The 22,476-nt window shown below is 38.0% G+C and overlaps 1 protein-coding gene across 13 annotated transcripts in view; it reads left to right on the top strand.

The window, feature by feature from the left end:
* Ralgapa1 (Ral GTPase activating protein catalytic subunit alpha 1) overlaps window positions 1-22,476 on the top strand; it is a 253,765-nt gene that overhangs the window by 100,238 nt on the left and 131,051 nt on the right. For 7 of the 13 annotated variants that reach the window (XR_008218314.1, XM_052738549.1, XM_052738551.1 and 4 more), the window contains 5 exons: window positions 7,450-8,985; window positions 10,719-10,843; window positions 12,190-12,406; window positions 13,309-13,485; window positions 17,663-17,815. Coding sequence is in view for 12 of the 13 variants with exons in the window: in XM_052738549.1 (XP_052594509.1) it covers window positions 7,450-8,985; window positions 10,719-10,843; window positions 12,190-12,406; window positions 13,309-13,485; window positions 17,663-17,815 (2,208 nt within the window). In the remaining variant the exon portion in view is untranslated. Of the gene's footprint in view, window positions 1-7,449; window positions 8,986-10,718; window positions 10,844-12,189; window positions 12,407-13,308; window positions 13,486-17,662; window positions 17,821-22,476 lie in introns of those variants that run through there. The other 6 variants (XM_052738556.1, XM_052738554.1, XM_052738557.1 and 3 more) reach the window with 3 other exon arrangements.

Here is a 22,476-nt window from a genome sequence, read left to right as displayed (position 1 = left end):
CAGTCTCATGTAGTGAAGACTGGACTTGAACTCAGTATGCAGTCAAGGATGACCTTGACTACCTGATCTCCCTGCCTCTGCCTCCCAAGTACTGGGCCCAGGCTACATTGTTCCTTTCAAAATATTCCAAGTATTGCCTTAAATAGCATGAGATGTTTCTATTTCACAATTCTTGCTTTATTATAAATAAGTCATAAAGATTACCTTTTAAAAAGACCTTTAAATATTTATAGATGATAATATTTAAAAGATTTTCCAAGTGCCATGAATTTTTGCCTTCATTTTCCTCATTTGAGATAAAATGCCTTCTATGATAAACTTAACTGTTTAGATAATATTGGCATGCTAATCACTGGAACAAAACATTTTATATCTCACTTTCAAAGTGATGTTTATATTTCTTGTTTTTGGAATAGTCTTCCTCTAGCTCATGCTGGCCTCCAACTCATAGCAATCCTGTTTTAGCTTCCTGAGTGTTAGGATTAGAGGCATGAGCTCCCTGTGCAGGATGTCATTTTAGACTGTGCGGATTACCTCAGAAAGAACATTTTAAAAACACAGTTCTCCAAAACCAGTTTATTAAGATACTTGGCCACCAGTGTTGTATGAAAATGCACATACACAATGTCAAAGCAGGATTAAATCATTTTCAATTAGAAATCTTTTTCTCTTAGGACTCACAAGAGGCAAGGCGCACAGCATTTTAATGTTAACAGCAAACCTTCTTTTCCCTGAAAACTGACTTTAGATAAATAAAGTCACCATGTGCAAGCTGATGCACTCAGCGGTTAGAGTACTAAGATATAATGAGATGTAAAAAGGAAATGGATGAAGATTCATAGTGTTTGCTGACATATTGAGGGACCCCTAGAAGTCTGTTAACAAATAAAAAGTGCAGAATCCAGTATTTTTCAAGTTTATTTCAGCGTAAATACTTTCTCATAACATTTTGACAGTTTATATAATAACGTTAAGGTCCATAGAACACAAATTTAGAAGACACTGAACTAACTTTTTTGTTTGTTTTTCGAGACAGGGTTTCTCTGTGTAGCTTTGGTGCCTTTCCTGGAACTCACTCTATAGCCCTAGGCTGGCCTCGAACTCACAGAGATCCGCCTGGCTCTGCCTCCCAATGCTGGGATTAAAGGCGTGTGCCACCACCACCTGGCCACAACTAACTTTTAAATAAAACAAACAAAAAAAAAAAACCCACAAAAAAAACTGTGAAATCTGATGATTATATCAGTTTATATTGTAGGGATCTGAGTTATTGTTTGATTTTTTGCATTTGTGATACAGGGAAGCCAATTGACGGCATGGAGTTTGTTTTGTCAGGGGGTAGGTGGAGGAGAGAGAAGAGATAGCTGTATGGTACAGATATGTAAAATTAGTGCTAAGTTACAAGCAAATCATGGCTTGAATCTTCAACCATTCCAGTTGGTTAGTTATGTATGTTTCCTATAAGGTTTGAGTAAATTTTACTTTAGAAGAATTTGATGTATAAACAAACCGTTGATGGGTAGTCAGGTCATAAATAAGCCAGCTGTAGTGGTGTAGGTCCCTCATTCTAGCACCAGTGAAACTGAGGCAGGAGTAGAAGATCGAGAGCACAAAAGATGATGTCTTAAAAAAAAAAAATTCAGAGAGAATCAGTCAGAAAAGTGGACTTCATAATCTGGGTGTGGTGGCACATGTCCTTAACTGCAGCATTTGGGAAATTGAGGCAGGAAGTTGTGAGTATGAGGCTAGCCTGGGCTACTTACCAAGCTCTGTTTCAAACACACAAACAAACTCGTTAATACAACAAAACTCCACAAAAGAATAAAAAGACTAAATAAAGAAAAGCAATGTGTTTCATGGTTTTCTGTATTTCTTCCCATGTTTATAACCATAACTGAGCACATAATAAAGATTTCCTGTGTGTATCTTTGAGATCAGGAATTGAAGGTCTGTAACAACTTTATCAAACAAAAATAGTGACACTCTTATAAACAATCACTCTGACTTTTGGTTAAAGTAGCAGTTTATCAGAAAAATGTCCACACAAAGGAGGCAATCCCTGTCACAGTGGTATGATTGAAATCCTAGCACTCTAGAGGCTGAGGCCAGCCTGAGATACTTAGCCAAGACCTTGTCTTGATAAAAATAAAAAGGTGGGAGAAGAAAAATATTTTCCTAATAGTTTTTAAATTAAAATTAATTGCATTATGATATTCTTGAATAGCTTGAATGCGGGGAATTAAATTAAACTTCTTTTAACTCTCCCTACACCTATGAGTTTTTAAAAACATACTAAAATTGTTTAAAATGACCTCTCAGTTCTCGAAGTACCATTTTTACCAGCCCTTTTGTCTTCTCCATTATTTTTTGAGGGCCATTCTAGCCAAATAGTTGTGAAGGCTGTGATGCCGTGTCTTAGAACTTCATATATAGTTATAGATTCAATTATTGACTGTCCTAGAAGAGTTTTCCTAGGCTAGGGACCAAGTTAAAGTCATTGGCATTATGCCAACACTTTCTTAACATAAGACTTGTCTTTAGTAGTTGAAAAAAAAAGTATTTTCTTGGGCCCTTAGCTCAGATTTTGATACAGTATATGTTGGGGCTTGCATAAATGCCAAATACAACTTTTTAGTAATTTTGGCATCTGAGGAAGCACAGTCTCTCTGGCCTCTCTCCCAGCATCTGTTGAGAGTTACTGCACTAGACTTCACTTGAATGCATTTGACGGTGAACTTAGCAGACTTTCTGGTTTGTTTTGCTTTTGAGACAAGGTTTTTTTTTGTTTGTTTGTTTTGAGACAGGTTTCTCTGTGTAGCCATGGCTATCCTGGAACTTGTACTATAAACCAGGCTGGCCTCTAACTCAGAGATTCATCTGCCTCTGCCTTCCCAGTGCTGGGTTTAAAGATGTGCCCCACCACCACCAGGCTTGAGACAGGGATTTTTTATGCAGCCCAAGCTCCACCACTACAACTAGCAGTGTTCTTTTCCTCTTAAGCAATTTCTTAAGCAAATTTGTTTATATTGCCAAAAACAATGCCTTCATGAAAGGAGGGTATTAAAAAATTTAACAATAGGGGCAATTTATTATTTATAATTCTGTTTTCTGGCAGAAGAAAGATGCCCCCCTCTTTTCTAAATTTTGCCAAGTAAGAATGAAACTTTTCCATCTCTAATTAAATAAGTATGTTCCTCTTTATGCAATGAAGATACTTCTTTTTCCTGTCATCACTATGTAATAGCATATCCATCTTTGGTAGCTCTTTGCACCTATAATATGATGGTTATAGCATAATTCCAAATTATATATTCAGTTCTTGGCCCAGAACTCACTTGTTGAGTAGAGGATAACTTTGAACTCCTGTTCTTCCTGTATCTACTTATGAAATACCGGGATTATAGGTGTGTGTGGTCACACGCAGCCTCCAAAAATCTCTTTTTTATTGAATTATCATCTTAATATTTTCAAAGTAAAATTGGCTGGTAACTTAAAAGGGCAGTTGGTAGATGTCAGCAGAGTGACTCCTCCCTGTATTCCCAGCAGGCAGGAGTTGAGACAACTTGTGAGTTTAAGGACCACTTGGGCTGCATAGTGAGTTAGTCTAGGCCAGCCTGGCCTAGAAAGTTAAGAGCCTGTTTCAGAAAAAGAAAAAAAAGAAAAGAAAAGAAGGCAGCCCATACATAACATGCTCATAAACAAAACACTATAGTATAACATAAAACTAAAGGAACATGAACATGCACCTGCACACACAAACATGAACATGCATACATGAACATGGACACACATAAACATAAAACATGTATATGTGAATATTACAGTCTTGAAAGAGTAGAAGATAGTTCAGTGGCATAACTCTTTATCTGATTGATTGTTTTGGTTTTTTTATTCATGTATTTATTTTGAATCCTGGCCACAGGATTGATTGGTTTTTTAAGTCTTCATATGATTCAGTAATGTAACACTGCTTTGCCCACTGAGACATACTATCTCTTAAAAAGATACATAGGTGGTGTGCTACATCTATGTAAAACATTCTACCATGAAGGAACATTGATATCATTGTCAAAATAGGCAAAAAGTGATAAATTATCTATTAATTATTAGTAAGAAGCTTGAATTCCATAATGACATTGGTTTCTGTATAAACTAACATAGATCATTTTAAGTTCAAGGGCCATAAAATACCAATATTTGTGCTTTACTAAGATAATAATTTAACTTCATTAAAAGAATTTGGAGATTTCTGCTTTTTAGAAATCTAGTTGAATGTTAATATTTCTAATTTAAGAGGTTCTGTTCTTGAGGAATTATTTTTACCAATGAGGAACAACTTTAAAAAAAAAAACTTTCATGTATTTGTTGTGCATTTGTGTGTGGGCTTGTGCACATGAGTGCTAGTACCCAAAGAAGCCAGAGAAGGCACCAGATCTCTTGGAGCTAGAGTAGGAGGCTGCTGTGTGCTACCGTGGGCTGCTGTGGACTGTGTTCCAACCTGGGTGCTGGGACCCACACTCATATCTCTAGAGGAGCAGTGTGTGCTTCTCAGCATCCAGCTGTCTGTCCAGCCCAGTGAGCAGCATCAGAAAGTAATTGATGCTTCCCTTCTTCTGTATTGTATCCATTCTGTATGATAAATGCTCTGAAAAGCAATGAAGATAGTTGTATGAACAGCATAAAAATCTTCAAGAAACCTAAATTGTGTTGGAAGGGTTTTTCTCCTTATATGCTACAAGCTAACAGTAATACTTTAATGCACAATTTACCTTTAAAACTAGCAAAATAACCTTCCTTTGAAACATAATATTCAGAAAAATGTACATTTTAATACAGAAAATAATCTTCAATGCTTTAATGCTAAACATTACCAAGGAAACCTAGGCAAAAAAGACTTGTCACGCCTATAAAATTACAGGTTTCCGTGAAGCATTGATTCAGTAGTCAAGAATATTTTTTTTTCATTTACTTAAGATAGCAGAAAGACCACCATTTAGTTCTCTCATGGACTCTGAAATTACACTGAATAAGAATTTACCTTTTGTAAACAAGGAAGCTGCTCTCATGCCCTCACCTTCTAAAGGATGTGAATTAAAACTCAGTTACTTTGTGTTCCTGGAAAAATGATAGCTTCATTCTGATCTAAATGTTTAGTTAGAACACTTCGGTGATAGTACAGTTACTTCTGTTTTGTGAGATAGGGCCTCACTTTTGTAGCGTAGGCTAGCTTTTTGTTTTGTTTTTTTGAGACAGGGTTTCTCTGTGTAGTTTTGGTGCCTTTCCTGGAACTCGCTTTGGAGACCAGGCTGACCTTGAGCTCAGAGAGATCCACCTGGCTCTGCCTCCCCAGTGCTGGAATTAAAGGCGTGTGCCACCACCACCCGGCTCATAGGCTAGCTTTGAACAAAGCTCTTCAGCCCTCTGCCTCCCAAGTGCTAGATTATACCCCTGTGCCAGCCACGATGCCAGGCTTAGTTCTGTTTACTTTTAGCATTTGCATTACAAGTGTAATAAATAGCAATGATAATCTCTTAAAATTCTGATTTTATTTCGCTGGTAGATACATTTTTTTATTTCTAGGTAACCTAAAGACTTTATTTTTATTAATTTTTAATTTATTATTATTACTATTATTATTTGGTTTATTGAGACAGAGTTTCTCTGTGTAACAGTGCTGGCTGTCCTGGAACTTGCCCTGTAGACCAGGCTGGACTCAAATTCAAAGATATGCTTGCCTCTGCCTCCCCAGTGCTGGGATTAATGATGTGCGCTACCACTGTCTGGCAAGACTTTATAATGAGTTCACAGGCATTGTGTTAACTTCCACAATTAACAATTACACTTTGAAAAATTATATGTAGTATTTGATTTTGTGATTTGTGGTTTCATAAATATTTTTGAGGACTTAAGTGTACTTAGCACTTAAAATTGTAATAATAATGTAATGACATTAAGCCATTTTTTGAAACTACATTATAAACTTGAGAAAAGAAAATTAATTCCTCTGGATTTCAACTTCCTCATCTGTAGGAGAATTAATTAGGTAATCTCTGAATCTCTATTTTTGACTTCAGAATCTGTACTTCGTTTTTATTATTTATTTATTCCTATTTTATGTGCATTGGTGTTTTGCCCACACACATGTCTATGTGAGGGTGTCAGACCCCTGGAACTGGAGTTAACAGACAGTTGTGAACTGCCATGTATGTGCTTGGAATTGAACCTGGGTCTTCCGGAAGAGTAGCTAGTGCTTTTAACTGCTGAGCCTTCTCTCCAGCCCCCCAGAATTTGTACTTCTTAAAAAAGAGAGGCAAGAAGCCATGGTTTCTAGAGTTTCTATTGCTGTGATAAAACACCATGACCAAAGGTGGCATAGGAAGGAAGGGGGTAATTTCAGTTTACAGCTTGTAGTCCATCATTCAGGGAAGTCAGGGCAGGAACTCAAGGCAGGGCCTAGATGCAGGTACTGATGCAGAGGCCATGGAGGAGTGATACTTAGTAACTTGCTCCTCTTGGCTTGCTCAGCCTGCCTTTTTATGGTACCCAGGACCACCTGCCCAGGGCTGGCTTTACCTACAGTGATCTGGGCCTTCCCACATCAGTCATTAATCAAGAAAATGCACCACAAGCTTGCCCATAGGCCAGTCTGGTGGGGGCATTTTCTCAGTTAAGGTTTCTTCTTTCCAAATGACTAGCTTGTGTCAAGTTAGCATAAAACTACCCAGCACAGTGCTTGCTTATGAGAAGGGCCACTCATAGGTAGATAAGATTTCTCTATAGCAGATTTAAATATTTTTATCTAAAACAAAGAATAATTTTTTCGATGTACTAATCTTATTTTGTTTTTTACTGATTATATTGGATAGTAAAGAGTAGAATTTAAGATTATAGTAAATAAAGTAAAACAGAAGAAAACATACAGTGTCCTGACAAAGAGAACTTTAAGGAACAGAGGGGAGATTTCCCTTACTATAATATGTGGTCGATTGGATAGCGACAGTTGAGGAAAGGCAATGCCTTCTTCCTGCCTGATGGGACAGAATTTCTAAAAGTCTACATGAAACACCTAAATCAGCTCTGTGTGTTACGATCTCTTTCCCCTCCCCCGCTTAAAGTGCGAATAGGAAAGACTAACAAGTCTGAATTGCTTGGTGTATTGGCACAGCTCTATCTTAAACTGCACTTCCGAGTGTTTCATCACCTCACTCTTCATATGCATGTTAACATCTTAAGTGCATTCCGGTCGTTTTCTAATTCATTGACACCACATGCCTTGGGCCCATCATATTTTTGAAAAGTCAGCTTTATATTTTTAATTGGTTTTCTTCAGTTGAACTTACAAAAAAAAAATCAGAATTTTTTTTTATCGGGAAGCATATGCTTGGGTTGTGGGTGAAACAGCTTTATATTTCTATAATTTCTACTATGTATAATTTTTGTCTTTTACAGATATTGATGATGCTCAAATCCTTCCCCGTTCAACCAGAGTCAGACATTTTTCACAGAGTGAAGACACTGGAAATGAAGTTTTTGGAGCTTTGAATGAGGAACAGCCATTGCCTCGAAGTAGCAGCACGTCTGACATCTTGGAACCATTCACTGTTGAGCGAGCCAAAGGTGCAGTTCCTGTCGTTGACAGTTCATCCCGCCATGCTCCGAGCTTGCAGAGTTCCACAGAGGCTTCTTCAATAACTAGATCCACTGAAAGCCACATCACTGATTCTCATAGTAGAGAGTCTTCTCTGGAAGTTGGTGATAGCATATATGACCATCTCTGTCATTTAATAGGTCCAGTAGAACTTGCAGATGCAGCTTTTGAACAAATCCAGTACATTGACCTTGAAGGAGACGATGATCTTCTTTCTTCCCTGAAAGAATACTTTAAGGAAAACCAGGAAAATCATAGTAAAAGTGAGCTAGGTAAAGATACAGCTTCTCAGAAGGTGATTATTGCAGTAACTAGAGATGAAATACCATCTTTAGATAAATTAGAATACATAGGCCAGGAAATAACATCAGAAAATCTCATGTCTGTCGTTGGGACTCCTGAAAATACAGCATTTCCAAAAGAACCAAGCTCAGCTGTCTTCACGAGCACTCTTGCACCTAACCAGTCAGTTAGTTTCCTGAGAACACAAACTGCTGAAAAATCTAAGCAACTCAATCTTGATGACCAGTCCTCGGATCCTAGTTCAGATAGCCCTTGTGATAAAGACAAAAAGAAACATCTGTATAGACAAACAGCCACAGAAGTAGATGCCTGTGTAGATGTGACACTAGGTGAAAAGCTTAAGAGTATACAAGTTAATGAAAAAATCACCCCATATATAATGCATGCCAAGAAAACTGCACTAAAAGCACCAGTAAACCGCAGAATGCCTCATGTTTCCAACATTAGCAAGCTTTCTCCAACTAAGAGGAGCTTGTCTGAAACAGTAACGCATAGGGCCAAAATCATGAAAATTGCTGCTAAGAAACGCAATAGTGTTCATGTTACTTTTAGACCGTCTACTGAGTCTGTCCAGTTCTATAACCCTCTGGAAAACAAAGAGGCTCCATGGAAGATGAGACTACGGAAGCTCAGTGCCTTTAGCAGTAGTAGCAATAGCAGTGCCAGCAACACACAGACCAGCTCAACTAGTGGTACAGACCTTGTAAAACTTGGTGTGTACAGACCTCTCGATACGATTGGTGCAGCATCAGTTAGCAAACCAGTGAAGGAATCCACAGAGATTCCCACCACCACATCACAGAAAGAAGGAATTGCAAGTAACCAGTTAGGGAGCCGCAGTACTCTTAGGTCATCAAGTCACGAGGCAGGACTACAGCAGGGCTCCCTGGGTGGCGTTTATAAAACTGTTGTACATGCTCTTTCGAAGCCGAAGGCAAATGTTTCCCCACAGAGGCAGAACAGAATGCCAGCAGAGGCTCCACTGAGGGATCTGTACAGTCATGTAATGGGCTATTTTGGAAGGAAAGCTGCAGGTGAGCACTAACAGTGTGCAGAGCGCAAAAGGAGAAAGACAGCACCAGTTTGGCTTAATGCAACTGAAGCAAGCTCTAAGCAATCAAAAAGCTTTGGGATGGTCACTGCTTTCTCTCTGTTTGGTTATGCATGCGCCTTTCCCCAGCTGTATTTTTCCCAGCATACAATATTTATTTAAATTACTAATTTCCCTTATGAGGCATTTAGTTAAACCTCTTTGCTGCTGAACAATAAAATAGAAAGGGAAGATGCAGGAACAAATTTAATGACCTTTCAAAGGTCAAGTATTTTTCTGAGTGTGCCCCGTGAGTCTTGAAGTTTACTGAGGAGTTGGCTGTACCTTCTCTCTTGCCCTACTACTTTATGTCTAAACGGGCATTAGCTGTAGCTAATTAAATTCTCTTATTCTTACTGCTAACTTAGTTGGTTTTATATTTTTTCCTTGGTAGAAGGTTACTTTGACATCTAACATAACAGAAATCAAAGTCCTAAAACTAGCACCAACATTATACTTAACTATCGTTGAAGAGGAAATCCTTTCTTTAATCTCAAAGAAGATTTAATCAGTTTCCATTCAAGGCATTTCTGAAAAAAAAATTGCTGTAGGCCTTTAGCCTTTCATTCTTGTGTATAGAATGTATCTTTGAAAGATTGAAATATTTATTGTGAAATTTTAAATGTGCATGAAGGTTTCATAACAGCTAATCATTATTTCAATGTGGAACCTAAACGTGCAGATTAGAAAAAGGAAGCAAGATTGTAGTAACCACTTTATCTTGTTTCAAAATTAAACAGCTTTACAGATACAGAAACTTAACTTTCAGCAGTAAGGTAGGTTTTGTTTTCATTTGTTTTAACATGGTTTTGTTAGCATGATTAACAACGCTGTGTAATGCATCTTGCATTGAGCCATTAATGCCACTTGAGGGCAGTATATTACAGCTTAGCAAAGCCTGGCCAGTAATATAAAGACAATGGTATTGCACAGTCTGAAACTCTTCATGGTTCAGTAGGTATCTAAGCAGCGCTGGTCTTTGTTCTACAGAGAAACAAACTTTTCAACAGTATGATAGTGACATAATTATCTTATTTTCCACCAGTTAGTTTTCCAAGTGAAAATAATCTTGTTACTATAAAATCATATTATAGTGTCAGTGTTAAACAAATCAAGTAACTATTTTGGTTTAATTTTTTTCTTGACTCTTGTGAAAATTTAACCTTTTTTTTCTTCAAGCACTGAAGTTAGATTTTAGGCTAAATCTAAAAAACAGTATACCAAATCATGAAATTTTAATTTGTATCCAAACCTAAATGTGTTTGTGTCTCACTGAGATTTGCAAAAATTGAAAGGATATATTCTTGCATTTATTCTCTGGGAAAAGAGGGAGAATGTAAATTATTACAGCCCTATAGCAGCATAGAGTAGGAAGAAAGAAAAATATACCAGTTTCTTTATAGGCAATATTAACCTGACTTCAGCTAGTGCTTACCTCTAGCTTTCTTGCTGTTTAAGGTCATACTGAAGATTGACTAACATCTGCTTAGTTAAATAAAGTAAATACAATTTACTAATTCTTAAAAATTAAATCTGAAAGGAGGGAAATTATTCATAAGTGCATGTTTGGCAAATAATGGATATGGCAGAGGTACTTTATTTTGGATTATTTGTTTCAAATTTAGAAGATACAGTTAAGTTGTTGCTTACTATATGTAGTTATTTATTTGCTTCTAGTAAATAAAGAGGATACGAGCCCCAAACTGCCTCCTCTTACTAGTGACACTGGCGGCAGCAGTGCTAATGTCCCTGACCTGATGGATGAGTTCATAGCAGAGCGCCTTCGAAGTGGGAACGCCTCGGTGAGCTTGCTTTTTCTGCCATTTATTTGGCTTGAGACAAAGATAGAAAACTAAAAGATAGGTATAATGTATATGTGGAAGTTCTTCTTCAAAACTTCATTTTACTGAAATGTAACCCTTCTTTATGAAGTAATTAAAACATTTTACCATGAATGTATTTATTTTATCTGTGTATATATGTGGGTGCATGTATGCCATAGCATGCACATGAGTGTCTGAGGACAGCTTAGGGGAGGTAGTTCTCGCTTCTGCCTGTTCATCAGTGTTCACAGTAAGCACCTTCATCACTGACTTGCCAGCCCTTACAACTTTTAAAAGCTGGACTTAGGGGTACAAAGTTCTACCCAGCTGCTCAGGAGGCTGAGGCAGGAGGATAGCTAGTTCAAGACATTACCTGAAGTACAATGTAAGTTCAAAGCCAGCTTGTGTAACTTAGTGTGACCCAGTCTTATCAAAAGTAAAAGGAAAGCTGGCTGGACCTCAGTGATAGAGTACTTGCCTAACATTTACAAATCTTTAGGTCAAATCCCCAGAGGGTTGGGGTGGGGTGGGGTGGCTCGGAATATGTGTATTGTGTTTTAAACTAAAGATTTTAAATTATATTTTTTCAAATTGTATTTTTTTATTAAAAGACATAAAACATTGAAATTTGTAGCTTTTACTACAGACACACTGGACTATTAGGAGTTGTAAGCCACTTCCTTCCTAGTTCCCCTTACACTCTTGTGAGGCTGGGATCACCTGCTAACTGTCAGTAGGAAAGGACAACAGGAGTCACTTAGCCCGGTTCCGTAGTTTTGATAGCGTAAATATTGCTTAAACAGTTCAGATAACTCTAGAGTCGATGTTAAAATTTACCATTTATCTGAAATATTAAATATCAGAATGAAAATAAAAGCTAGTGTCTCTCTAGTTCTCAGTTGCAGAATTGCTTTTAAAAACTGTCATATTCCACTTGGGTTTTAATTTGTCCATGACTGTTACCTTTCCTTTTATTTGAATTTTTTCTTTGAGTGAGTGAGAATTCTTTTAGAATCATCTTTTTACGTCCTCTGTTTGCTTCTTTGTTCCACTGTGAAGTTTATTTTTCTTCTCTTTAAGAGCCTTAGACCCAGCCCCTCTCACCTGATAGTTGGCTCTTTGCTTTAAGTAGAACTACAGTAGCTTAGGCATCAGGTACATGTCATTACATACTATTTAGAATGTTTGATAAGTGTGTTTCTCCTGTCCAACTGAGATCCTAAATATCAGCATTTATACTGGTTATTATCTTGAAAATTAAAAGTTTCGGATGCTTAATTAAAATTTTAAAAAATATGTTAATTGTAAAATGTTTCTTGTTTTAGACTATGACAAGAAGGGGAAGCAGTCCAGGCAGCCTTGAAATCCCGAAAGACCTTCCTGACATTCTGAACAAACAGAGCCAGATGCGTCCTGTTGATGACCCAGGTGTACCCTCAGAGTGGACATCTCCTGCCAGCGCAGGGAGCAGTGATCTTATGAGCTCGGACAGTCATTCAGATTCTTTCAGTGCGTTCCAGTGCGATGGACGAAAATTTGACAGCAAGTATCTTTTACTGTTTGAAGCTGTGTTTTCTGTCAGTTGTTTGTTGATTTGTGGATTGCATAGCTTTTACTTTGCTCTCTGTTGTTACCCTATATGTTGATTTCACAAATTCTGAAGTAAGGTGGAGGGAGTCATCTTAGGTTGAGACCATTTTATTTTGAAAAAAAAAAACCCCTTTTTGCAGGGGGCATTTTGAAAAACCCAAACCATTGTCCATCATAAGATAGATTACATATTAAAGACAGAAGATGTGAAAAGAAAAATGATTTAGAACAGTGTTAATATTAAAGGGTCAGCATGGTTACGAGATGCTGTTATTAATGCACTCATATTTGACGTCTGTTGTCCAATTCTGTTCTACCCAGACCCTTCCTTGAATATTCCTCTATGTTAAATATCAGCAATTATTATCTGGTACCATATGTCACTACATCATTATGCTGCTGAAATTCTCTCTACACGTAGCATTCAGAGAATAAAGTAAAAAACTTCGGGAATCAAGTTTGTGAAGAGCTAGGAGGTACATTGGAGTAGTGTATGTTTCCTTCTGTAATAGATTGATTGTATACTGAGCTCAAACAGGTGCGATTTTAAGAGATGATGATGATGGTGATGTGTGTGTGTGTGTGTGTGTGTGTGTGTGTGTGTGTGTGTGAGAGAGAGAGAGAGAGAGAGAGAGAGAGAGAGGCAGACAGGTAGACAGGCACACAGGCACACAGATTTATAAAATACTTAAAAAGTAGTAAGTGTATCAGAAACTACATAAGAATGTCATTTTAAAATAATCATTGTTAATAGTAAGGTGTTACAATCCTAACATTGTGTGGTTGAGGGAGGGCGGGGACTGGACTATTTGAGTATTGTGTTGCTGCAGTACTAGCATTTCTTCTTCCTGCAGACTTTGGCTTCGGGACTGACATAGGGATCCCGTCCTCTGCGGATGTGGATTCAGGTTCTGGCCATCTTCAGAGCACCGAGGAGCAGGAAGTGGCTAGCCTAACAACACTTCATTTAGATTCAGAAACAAGCAGCCTTAATCAGCAAGCCTTCTCTGCTGAAGTTGCAACAGTTACTGGTAAAGTAACTCAGGGAATGTTAATCTTGGCTTCTAAACTTCCAAAGAATGGTTAAGTTTCTCCAGCTTGTATGACCTACTGCTATTTCAGTGGAGTTTTTTGTTTGTGTTTGTTTGTTTTGTTTTCATTTATTTCTTATTTTATTTTAACAGAGGAGCAAACAAAACAAAACAAAAACCCAAAGTAGTTTCTTGACATGAAGTACATATAGGTAAGCATTAGTGGACCCGATGTATATGCACCAGACTAGAAGAGGTTATTAAATAAACAATCTAGAAGAGGAAAAAAGTACTTCACTATATATTTTTCATTTTTTGGTTTTTTTGAGACAGGGTTTCTCTGTGTAGTTTTGGTACCTGCCCTAGATCTCATTCTGTAGACCAGGCTGACCTTGAACTCACAGAGATCCGCCTGGCACTACCTCCCAAGTGCTGGGATTCAAGGTGTGTGCCACCGCTGCCTGGTTCAGATACTTTTTAAATGTGACCAAACTCAACCTTAGTATAACAAGTGGTGTCCTTATTTATTTATTTTTTTAATATAAATGTCACTGCAGAGTTAGTGTAGAGATTAAAATGATCTTGAAGGCTCTACCGTGATCTAAACTTACTCTGGTTCCAGCTGTACTCTGATGCACCCCACTCAGCGGTTAGCCATTCCAGTTCATAGTCATGAGTAGTCACTGATGATTCTAGGCATCCTGATCTCTTTAAAAACAGAAATACTTCCCTATGCAAGCTTGATTCTAATTCTACTTTACTTAAAACATTAGTAAAACTGCTATGTTTTTCAAAGGTTATTACAATGTGAAAGAAAATGTCACCATTTTTTCTTATGTCTCTTTATTCATCAACACTAAAGCTCCAAGAGCTAGGGAGATGATTCAGTGAGTAAAGTACTAGCCAAGCGAGCACATGGATCTGAGTTTGGATGCCAGAACCCTTGAAAAAGCCAGACATAGCAATGCATTCCTTCTGCCCCAGGCTCCAGGAGCTTACTGGCCAGCCAGTCTACTTCAAAAAATAAGCTCCAGGTTGAATGAGAGATGCTGTCTTAAAAGTTGGATAGCAATAGAAAATGATGACATCCTAATATCAACAATCAGGCCTCTCCATGCTCCCACATGTACCTATGTGGATGAGTGCACCCACACACACAGGTACATACACACACAAAAGTAAATGAATAAATAAATAGTTCAAATAAAAAAATCTAAAAATTAAAACTTATGTATAAAAATTGGTTTTACGTTTGTTTATGTGGTCTTTTTTTGTAGCTAAACTTCTAAGAATTTGTAATATGCATGCAACTTATGTGCTGCATTGAATGACCGATTCTGTTACCCTATTGGGAGGTTTTAGTAGTAATACTAACCTTAATCTCAGACATTATCAGTAGTGCAGGGGTGTTTAAAAACAGCTGTTTTTTATTCACAAACATAAAATTCAGGAGTGAGTATAACTTCCTATACTCAATATACAAAACTTTGCAACATAATATTCCTTATGGTCAAGTTTGCATGCATTATCACACTGGTAACTGTGTTTTATCAGAGGGATGTTACTTCCCCTGGAATCTTCCCTCCTGTTTAATACAGAAGTTTTCATATACTACAAGAAATCTAGAGGGAAAGATTAAAAGATATGAAGTTTAATACATATAGTTAATATAAGCTCTATGCATATTGGGGATATGAGTATCAGTATAAAAATGTTGGGTTGTTTTTTTTTTTTTTTTGCTTTAAAAAATTCTTTTAACAGTGAAAAACCTTTAAGTCAGCCATTATAGAATCTTGTTATAAACTTAAAGGTAGTATTGATCCTCTGGTAGTTCATCTCAGTATAAACTGATTTTAAAATCTTAGGTCTTAAATATGGATTTAGGATATCAAGATGACTCATTGGGAAAAGGCTCTTGCCACCACTCCTAACAGCCTGAGTTGGTCCCAGAGATTTACATAGTGGAAGAAGAGAAACAGCTCCTGCAAGTTGTCCTCTAACCCCCACACATCCTGTGGTCAGTGGACACACACACACACACACACACACACACACACACACACACAGAGTAAATCTAAAATGTCTAATGTATTGATTTTTTATGAAATATGATAATACATGGAGATAAAAGAAATAGATTTGTATTTCAAAGCATTTGCTGAAAATATTGATGCCTCTTGGAGATGCTTGAAGTTTTCGCTAAGTGTTAAGGAGATTTTTCACCCTGTGCCTTCCGTGTGATAGTGCTTAGGCTAAGCTTCAGAGTCCTCAGGAATTTTCTTGTATGTCAAACAAAAGGAACATGCCACCTAGTTAGTAATATTACTCCTCCTAATTAATCCTAGGTGGAGTTGTATTATTTTTATACATAATTATCATATGATTATGTGATTATTATAACATGATGCATATACTATAGTTCTTTATCTTTTGAGCATTTATTGTGCTACTTTTAAAAATTACTCAAGTGATATGTGGAACCACACTTTTAGAAAATTAATACAAATGTGTAACTTATATTGTTTATTGCTTTACTGTATAGAAAGAAGTAAAAAGGAAAGGATTTTACAATTACTGGGTCTAGAACCTTGATATTTCTGAGTTAGAAAGAAATTGAAGATGAGAAAATGAACTATGTATATAGCTCCTGTTTAGTACCAGTGGACTCTGTTCTGTAGCTCCCATCAGCTATCCTGTATGGCACTTATGCTGCACAGTGCTTAAACTAGCAAGGTCACTTGCTGTGTGTCATGCACTGTGGTAGACACCAGCAATCAGTGATATGTGACGAGTAACAAGCCTGTGTTTAAGGAGTTTGTATTCTGCTGAGGGGTATTTCCAACTGAACAGGCATGTTAAAGTCAGTATGATAGTGGTATAATGTGAAGGTATGAAAGTCTATCAAGCCATATGGCAGGGAGTTACACTTGGTAAGGTCAGGAGTAGGCATCAGTAGGAAACAATGTCTAAGCCAAGAATTTAATCAGGATTCTGTGCAAAGAAAAGAAAACATGGAAAAGGTCTAGACTATGATGATTTTAATAAATAGAGTTCATTTGCCTAGAATACAAAAATTATAGGCAGATTGTTGAGTAATAAGAGCATTACAAGGATGCCTGAACACTAGGAAATTAATTGGAGGGTTTGCAAGAGAAATGAGAAGTCTTGGAGGATGTTTGTTTGTTTGTGTTTGAGACAGGGCCTCAGGTTGTAGCCCAGGTTGACCTTAAGTTCGTGGTCATCCTGCCTTAGCCATCCAAGTGCCAGGATGACAGGCATGTGCCACCATATCTATTGATTTGCAAGATTTTTGTTCGGTTGTTTGGTGGTTCTGTATGGCAGTTTTTGTGGGGAGGGGTGTAATTCTTTCACATGTATTTGTTTATGTTGTAAAGGTGTGCATGCATGTGTGAGCTGTGTACATATAAGGTAGAGGGTGATTTCCCAGAGTAAATTGTCTCCCTCTACGACATAGATTCTGGGGATTTCAGGTGGTCAGACTTGTTAAGCAAGTGTCTTTAACTGACTGAGACATCTTGCTGGCCATGTTTGTGTGTGTTTTAAAGACAGACTGTCATTAAGCCCAGGCTGGCCTCTGACTGAACATGTAGCTGAGGATGGCAGCACTGCATTCTTGGTCCTCCTAACACCTCGGTGCTGGGGTCATAGGCATATGTGTTGTTTCCGGAGTATCTTAAATGACGACATAATCAGACTGCATTTTCTTGTGTTTTCACTGTTACATGAGAACAGATTGGTGGGAAAGAGTAGAGATAAGGGGACACTGGAGGCTGGGAACTACTATAAACCAAGCTAGCATTGATCAGTATTATTATATAGAAGAACAGTCCTGTCACTGTTGACTTGTCCCAAATTCAAATGAGAAAAAGAGAATAAATTGCACTGGTACCAGAGTCTGTATAGCTAGACCAAGAATGGAAACAGAGGTTGTCACTGTCACTGATGGGTCCCATTGCCTGGCATACCTATTCCTGATCCTGTGTTAGTCCAGTGGTAGACAGTAGTGTGATTTTTGTTGACATCTTTGGAGAGTATCTAACTTGGTTTATCTTTTGATATTTTAAAGTTATGTCCTATTGGTGTTTGAAATATTATGTCTTAGATAGGATACTGAATATATTCTTCACAGTAATTTTATGAAATTTTATCTTTACAGGTTCAGAAAGTGCTTCCCCAGCCCATTCCGCTCTGGGATCCAGGTCACAGACACCTTCCCCATCTACACTAAATATAGATCACATGGAACAGAAGGATCTGCAGCTTGATGAGAAGCTCCACCACTCTGTTCTGCAGACGCCAGATGACCTAGGCAATGTTTGCAAGAATTTCTGTTCTTACAAAGTACTAGTGTCGGGAGAACTTAGGTCATCTTAGCAGTGCTTATTCATACTTAGTTCACGTCTTTGACTTCTCTGAGTCTTCTGTTGTTTTTCTTGCCCTTCAAAGGGGCTATTATTAAAATAGCTCTGATTGTTTTAACGTTTTATCATAGGTTTTAACAGCCTTATAATTAGTGATGGTGATTGCACTATATGGTGGTGTGTCATTTATTGATACGGTATTTTTCCTCTCCTCTCCCCACCCCTCTCTCTCTCCTTCCCCACTTTCTCCTCTTTCTTTTTTTGAGACAGGGGCTCACTATGTATCCCTGGCTGCCCTGGCCTGGAACTCACAGAGGTCTGCTGTCTCTGCCTCACAATGTCACCCTACCTGGTTCCTTGTTTTAAAATTTTGACTTTGAGACAGGGGGTTGCACTGTAGCCCAGGTTGGCCTCTGACTCCTACTACTCCTGTCTCAGCTCCCTAAGTGCTGGGATTGTAGGTGTGCTCACCATGGTTGAGGTCTCTGAATACTGTCCTTGAGTATCTTGCTCACTCACAGGAGGAAGTAGCAACACTATCTTTTGTCAGCCAGGCTTTTAGTAAAACAATTTGTCAAATTAGTAATTTCACCTATTGTTTTTTCAGTGCATTTAACTGAAATCCTGCATAGTATAAAAAGCATCAGATAAACACTTGGAACATATTCTGAAAATTAGCCAAGGACATATCTGACAAAATACTTAGAAATCCTATTAAAGATTCATTTTTATTATTCATAGCACATTTAACCTTACCAAAGGAAGAAATGAAAGCTATTTAACTCCTGGACTTCTTTAAAGGGCTCATTCTATTTTTTTTCTATATATATATTCCTAAAATTATATTATTTTATTTGTTTTTCTGTGTATTCTTGGTATTCTTTTCTTTTAATTGAAAATAGATTGTACTCTCATATGATACATTTTGACCACAATTTTCCCTTTCTCCCCTCCTCCCAGGCTGCCTCCCCCCACTTCACTTCTCCCCTAGATCCACTCCCCCTATGTTTCCTCTTCAGAAAGAGACGGCAGCCAAACAGGACAAAACAAGATACAGTAAGACAAGACAAAAGCTCATGTAGAGGCTGGACAAGGCAGCCCAATAGGAGGAAAAGGGTCCCAAGAGCAGGCAAAAGAGTCAGAGACACCCCCACTCCCACTGTTAGAGGTTCCACAAAAACACCAAGCTAACAGCCATAACGTATGCACAGAGAACCTGGTGCAGACCCATGCAGGCACTGTGCTTGCTGCTTCAGTCTCTGTGAACCCGTATGAGCACTGTCTAGTTGGTTTCCTGGGCCATGTTCTCCTGGTGTCCTCCATCCCCTCTGACTCCACAGTCTTTCCTCTCCCTCTTCTCACAGGGTTCCCGGATCTCTGAAGGGAGGGATCTGATGTAAACCTCCAATTTAGACGCTCTCCATATAAAGTCTGGCTGTGTGTCTCTGCACCTGCTCTCATCTGCTGCAGGAGGAAGCTTCTCTGATAATGGCTAGACAAGGCTCCAGTCTATGAGTATAGCAGACTATCATTAGGAATTAGTTCAGTGTCTTTCTTTCTTTCTTTCTTTCTTTCTTTCTTTCTTTCTTTCTTTCTTTCTTTCTTTCTCTCTCTCTCTCTCTCTCTCTCTCTCTCTCTCTCTCTCTCTTCTTTTCTTTTCTTTTCTTTCTTTCGTCTGTGGGCTATCCAGTCTTCTGTTCCTGGCCATCCAGGCGTTATAGGACATGGGCTCCCTCTCATGATGTGGGCCTCAAATTAAACCAAACATTGGTTGACCACTCCCACAAATCCTGCACTACCATTGCCCCAGCACATCTTGCAAGCAGGGCAGATTGTAGGTGAAGGGTTTTGTAGCTGGGTTGGTGTCCGGGTTTCTCTTTTTCTAGCCTGCACAGTACCTTCTTGCACCAAAGAGATTAGAACGTAGGGGTAAAGGCTCCAAGATGCAGGACCAGCTCAACCTCTCTACATTCTGTGAGCTATGCAGATGTTGTCCTCTCCAATGGGGCCCTGCTGTCAGTTTTCAGAGAGTGACCTTCCATCCTAGCATCAGTCTGGGTTATTTAGGGATCTCCACAGGACCCCCTTGGCCAACAACTCAACCAACTACAACCCAGTCCCACCACTGGAAGCCTTGCCTGACTACAAAAGATGGCCAGTTCAAACTGCAGAGCCTCCATTACTAGGAGTCCTCACTAGGTTTACCCCCATAAATTTCAGGAAGTTTCCACTGCACAAGGTTTCTACACTGTCCCCCAACCCCCCCCCCCAATTTCAGCTTTCTCTCCCTGCACTGTCTCCCTCTACCCACCCACTCCCTTACACCTGATCCCTCCCACTCCAGTCCCCACCTGCAAAATCTATTCTATTTCTCCTTCCCAGGGAGGTCCATGCATCCCCTAAAATAAAGGGCTCATTCTTTAATGTGCAGTTATATAACTCCTAAGCTTCTGCTTGGTGGATTGGTGTGACCTTTAACATGTTTGTATACTGTTTGCCCACCATTTGGAAGAAAAATTGTAAATTACAAAACAGTTAATATGACTAGTTTTTAAAAAATCCATAAATGATTCATGTAAATTTTACCAGGCTATTACCATTTTGCCAGTTTATATGTTTTTCCACATATAATTTAAATTTGTAAATATTTTAAAATTTAAGTTTACCTATAAACTTAAGTAGTTCTGTCCCCAAAATATGTGTGCTTCCTGTATAGCCTAATGCATTAGTTTCATTCACAATATTTAACATCAATTACCATTCTTTTAGCTCTAGTACATTTCCTCAGTTAGCCCATTAATATCATTTGTAGCTACGCCACACAACTTTTATTTTAAACAAATACTGTTTATTGTTTCTTGCCCCTTTAATTATTGAATATTTTATAGTTTTACTCTGAGGAAGTTAAGTTAGAGACAAATGAATCGATTCATCTCAATATATATATACACACACGTGTATGTATGAAGATGCTGTAGAATAGGAAGAATATTACAACTCTATGTGGTTAGAACTCATTAGCTTTCTTTTGATTTACTGGCTTTATACTGAAAGCCTACTTTTTATTCTAAAGATTAACTGTATAATACCTTTTAAATATTATTAGTTATTGTATAATTTACATGCAAAGAGAAAATTTAAGCATTACAAATATAAGATACATGTCTTGTAAAAATGGACTGTCTATAAATTATCAATATATTTGGAATATTATCAAACATGAAAGATCTTATTTAAGCTGGATGGTGGTGGCACATACCTTTAGTCCCAGCACTTGGGAGGCAGAGGCAGGTGGATCTCTTGAGTTTGAGGCCAGCCTGGTCTACAGAGCGAGTTCCAGGACAGCCAGGGCTACACAGAAAAAGCTTGTCTTGAAAAACCAAAAAAGAACCTATTTAAGATTCTTAGGGTCTACAAAATGTTTAGTTTCTTAAGTTCTTTAGTTGCAAGGATATCAGCATTTTTGTGTATTTTTGTTTAGTTATTTATTGCAAGATTTCACTGTGTAGCCTAAGCTAGCCTTGAATTCACTTGAACAAAGTGCAGGCTGGACTTGAATTGGTGAGGATCCTTCTGCGTCAGCTTTGCTAAGAGCTCGAATTACAGGCATGAGTCACCATTTATACTTTCTTAGAATTGCCTATACAGTTGTAAGCACTGAATAGTGGATTTTTTAAGCTGGAAAAAGTCTGTAGCAGAACCATCTATTTTATAAGTGAAGAAGTATAACCTTAAGTCATTAAAATAATTTGTTTAACATGGTTAGTGGCAGAAATGAGACTAAAATCAAAGTTACCTATATTTATTGCTTATCACCTTGTCAGTATTAAAGATAAAAAGGATAATTATGCCGGGCAGTGGTGGCATGAGGCAGAGGCAGGCAGATCTCTGAATTCAAGGTCAGCCTAGTCTACGAACTAGTTCCAGGACAGCCAGGGCTACACAGAGAAATCCTGTCTCAGAAAACAAAAACATCAAAAAAAGCATAATTATGCTAACTACTATTATGTTCAAATTTTAGTACAAGAATCTTTCTTATGTTGTGATATCTCTTTCAGTGCTACTGTTTGGACACTCTAGCTACATAGAAATTGGCTTATGAAGACTTCCTACAGGAATTACTTTTAGCCTAAGATTTTCTGCTTGATGATATAGTCTAAACTAGATATTAAATAAGTGAGAGTGTGTGATTATAAAATTGATATTTATGTCCCACATACATTTCTCTATCACAGGCCGGCAAGATGGTCCAGTGGGTAAAAGCGCTTGTAGCACAAGCCCCACCAGCTGCCTTCAATCCCCAGAACCCACAGTGTAAGGAGAGAACCAGCTCTACACACATATGCTCTCTCACACACATCACACACATACATGGATAATAATTGCCCTTTTTGAAAGCTGCACAAGAAGTGGTAGTTGCATATTTTTTCTTCAGCAAAATCTCAATAACAACCCTATTAACAAGAAATTATTACCAACACAGGGAATTATGAATTGGTAAGGTTTTGACATTGTCAGAAAAAAATGACTTATATTTGCTTCCTTTTGTTCACATTTGTAGATATTTAAGATTCTTCACTTAGGTTGGCTCTTTGGGTACTGACACAAT

Source organism: Peromyscus californicus, unplaced genomic scaffold (genome assembly GCF_007827085.1).
Source record: "Peromyscus californicus insignis strain IS unplaced genomic scaffold, ASM782708v3 Scaffold_15__1_contigs__length_86483966, whole genome shotgun sequence".
NCBI lineage: Eukaryota > Metazoa > Chordata > Mammalia > Rodentia > Cricetidae > Peromyscus > Peromyscus californicus.
This window is presented reverse-complemented; position numbering and strand designations above follow the sequence as displayed.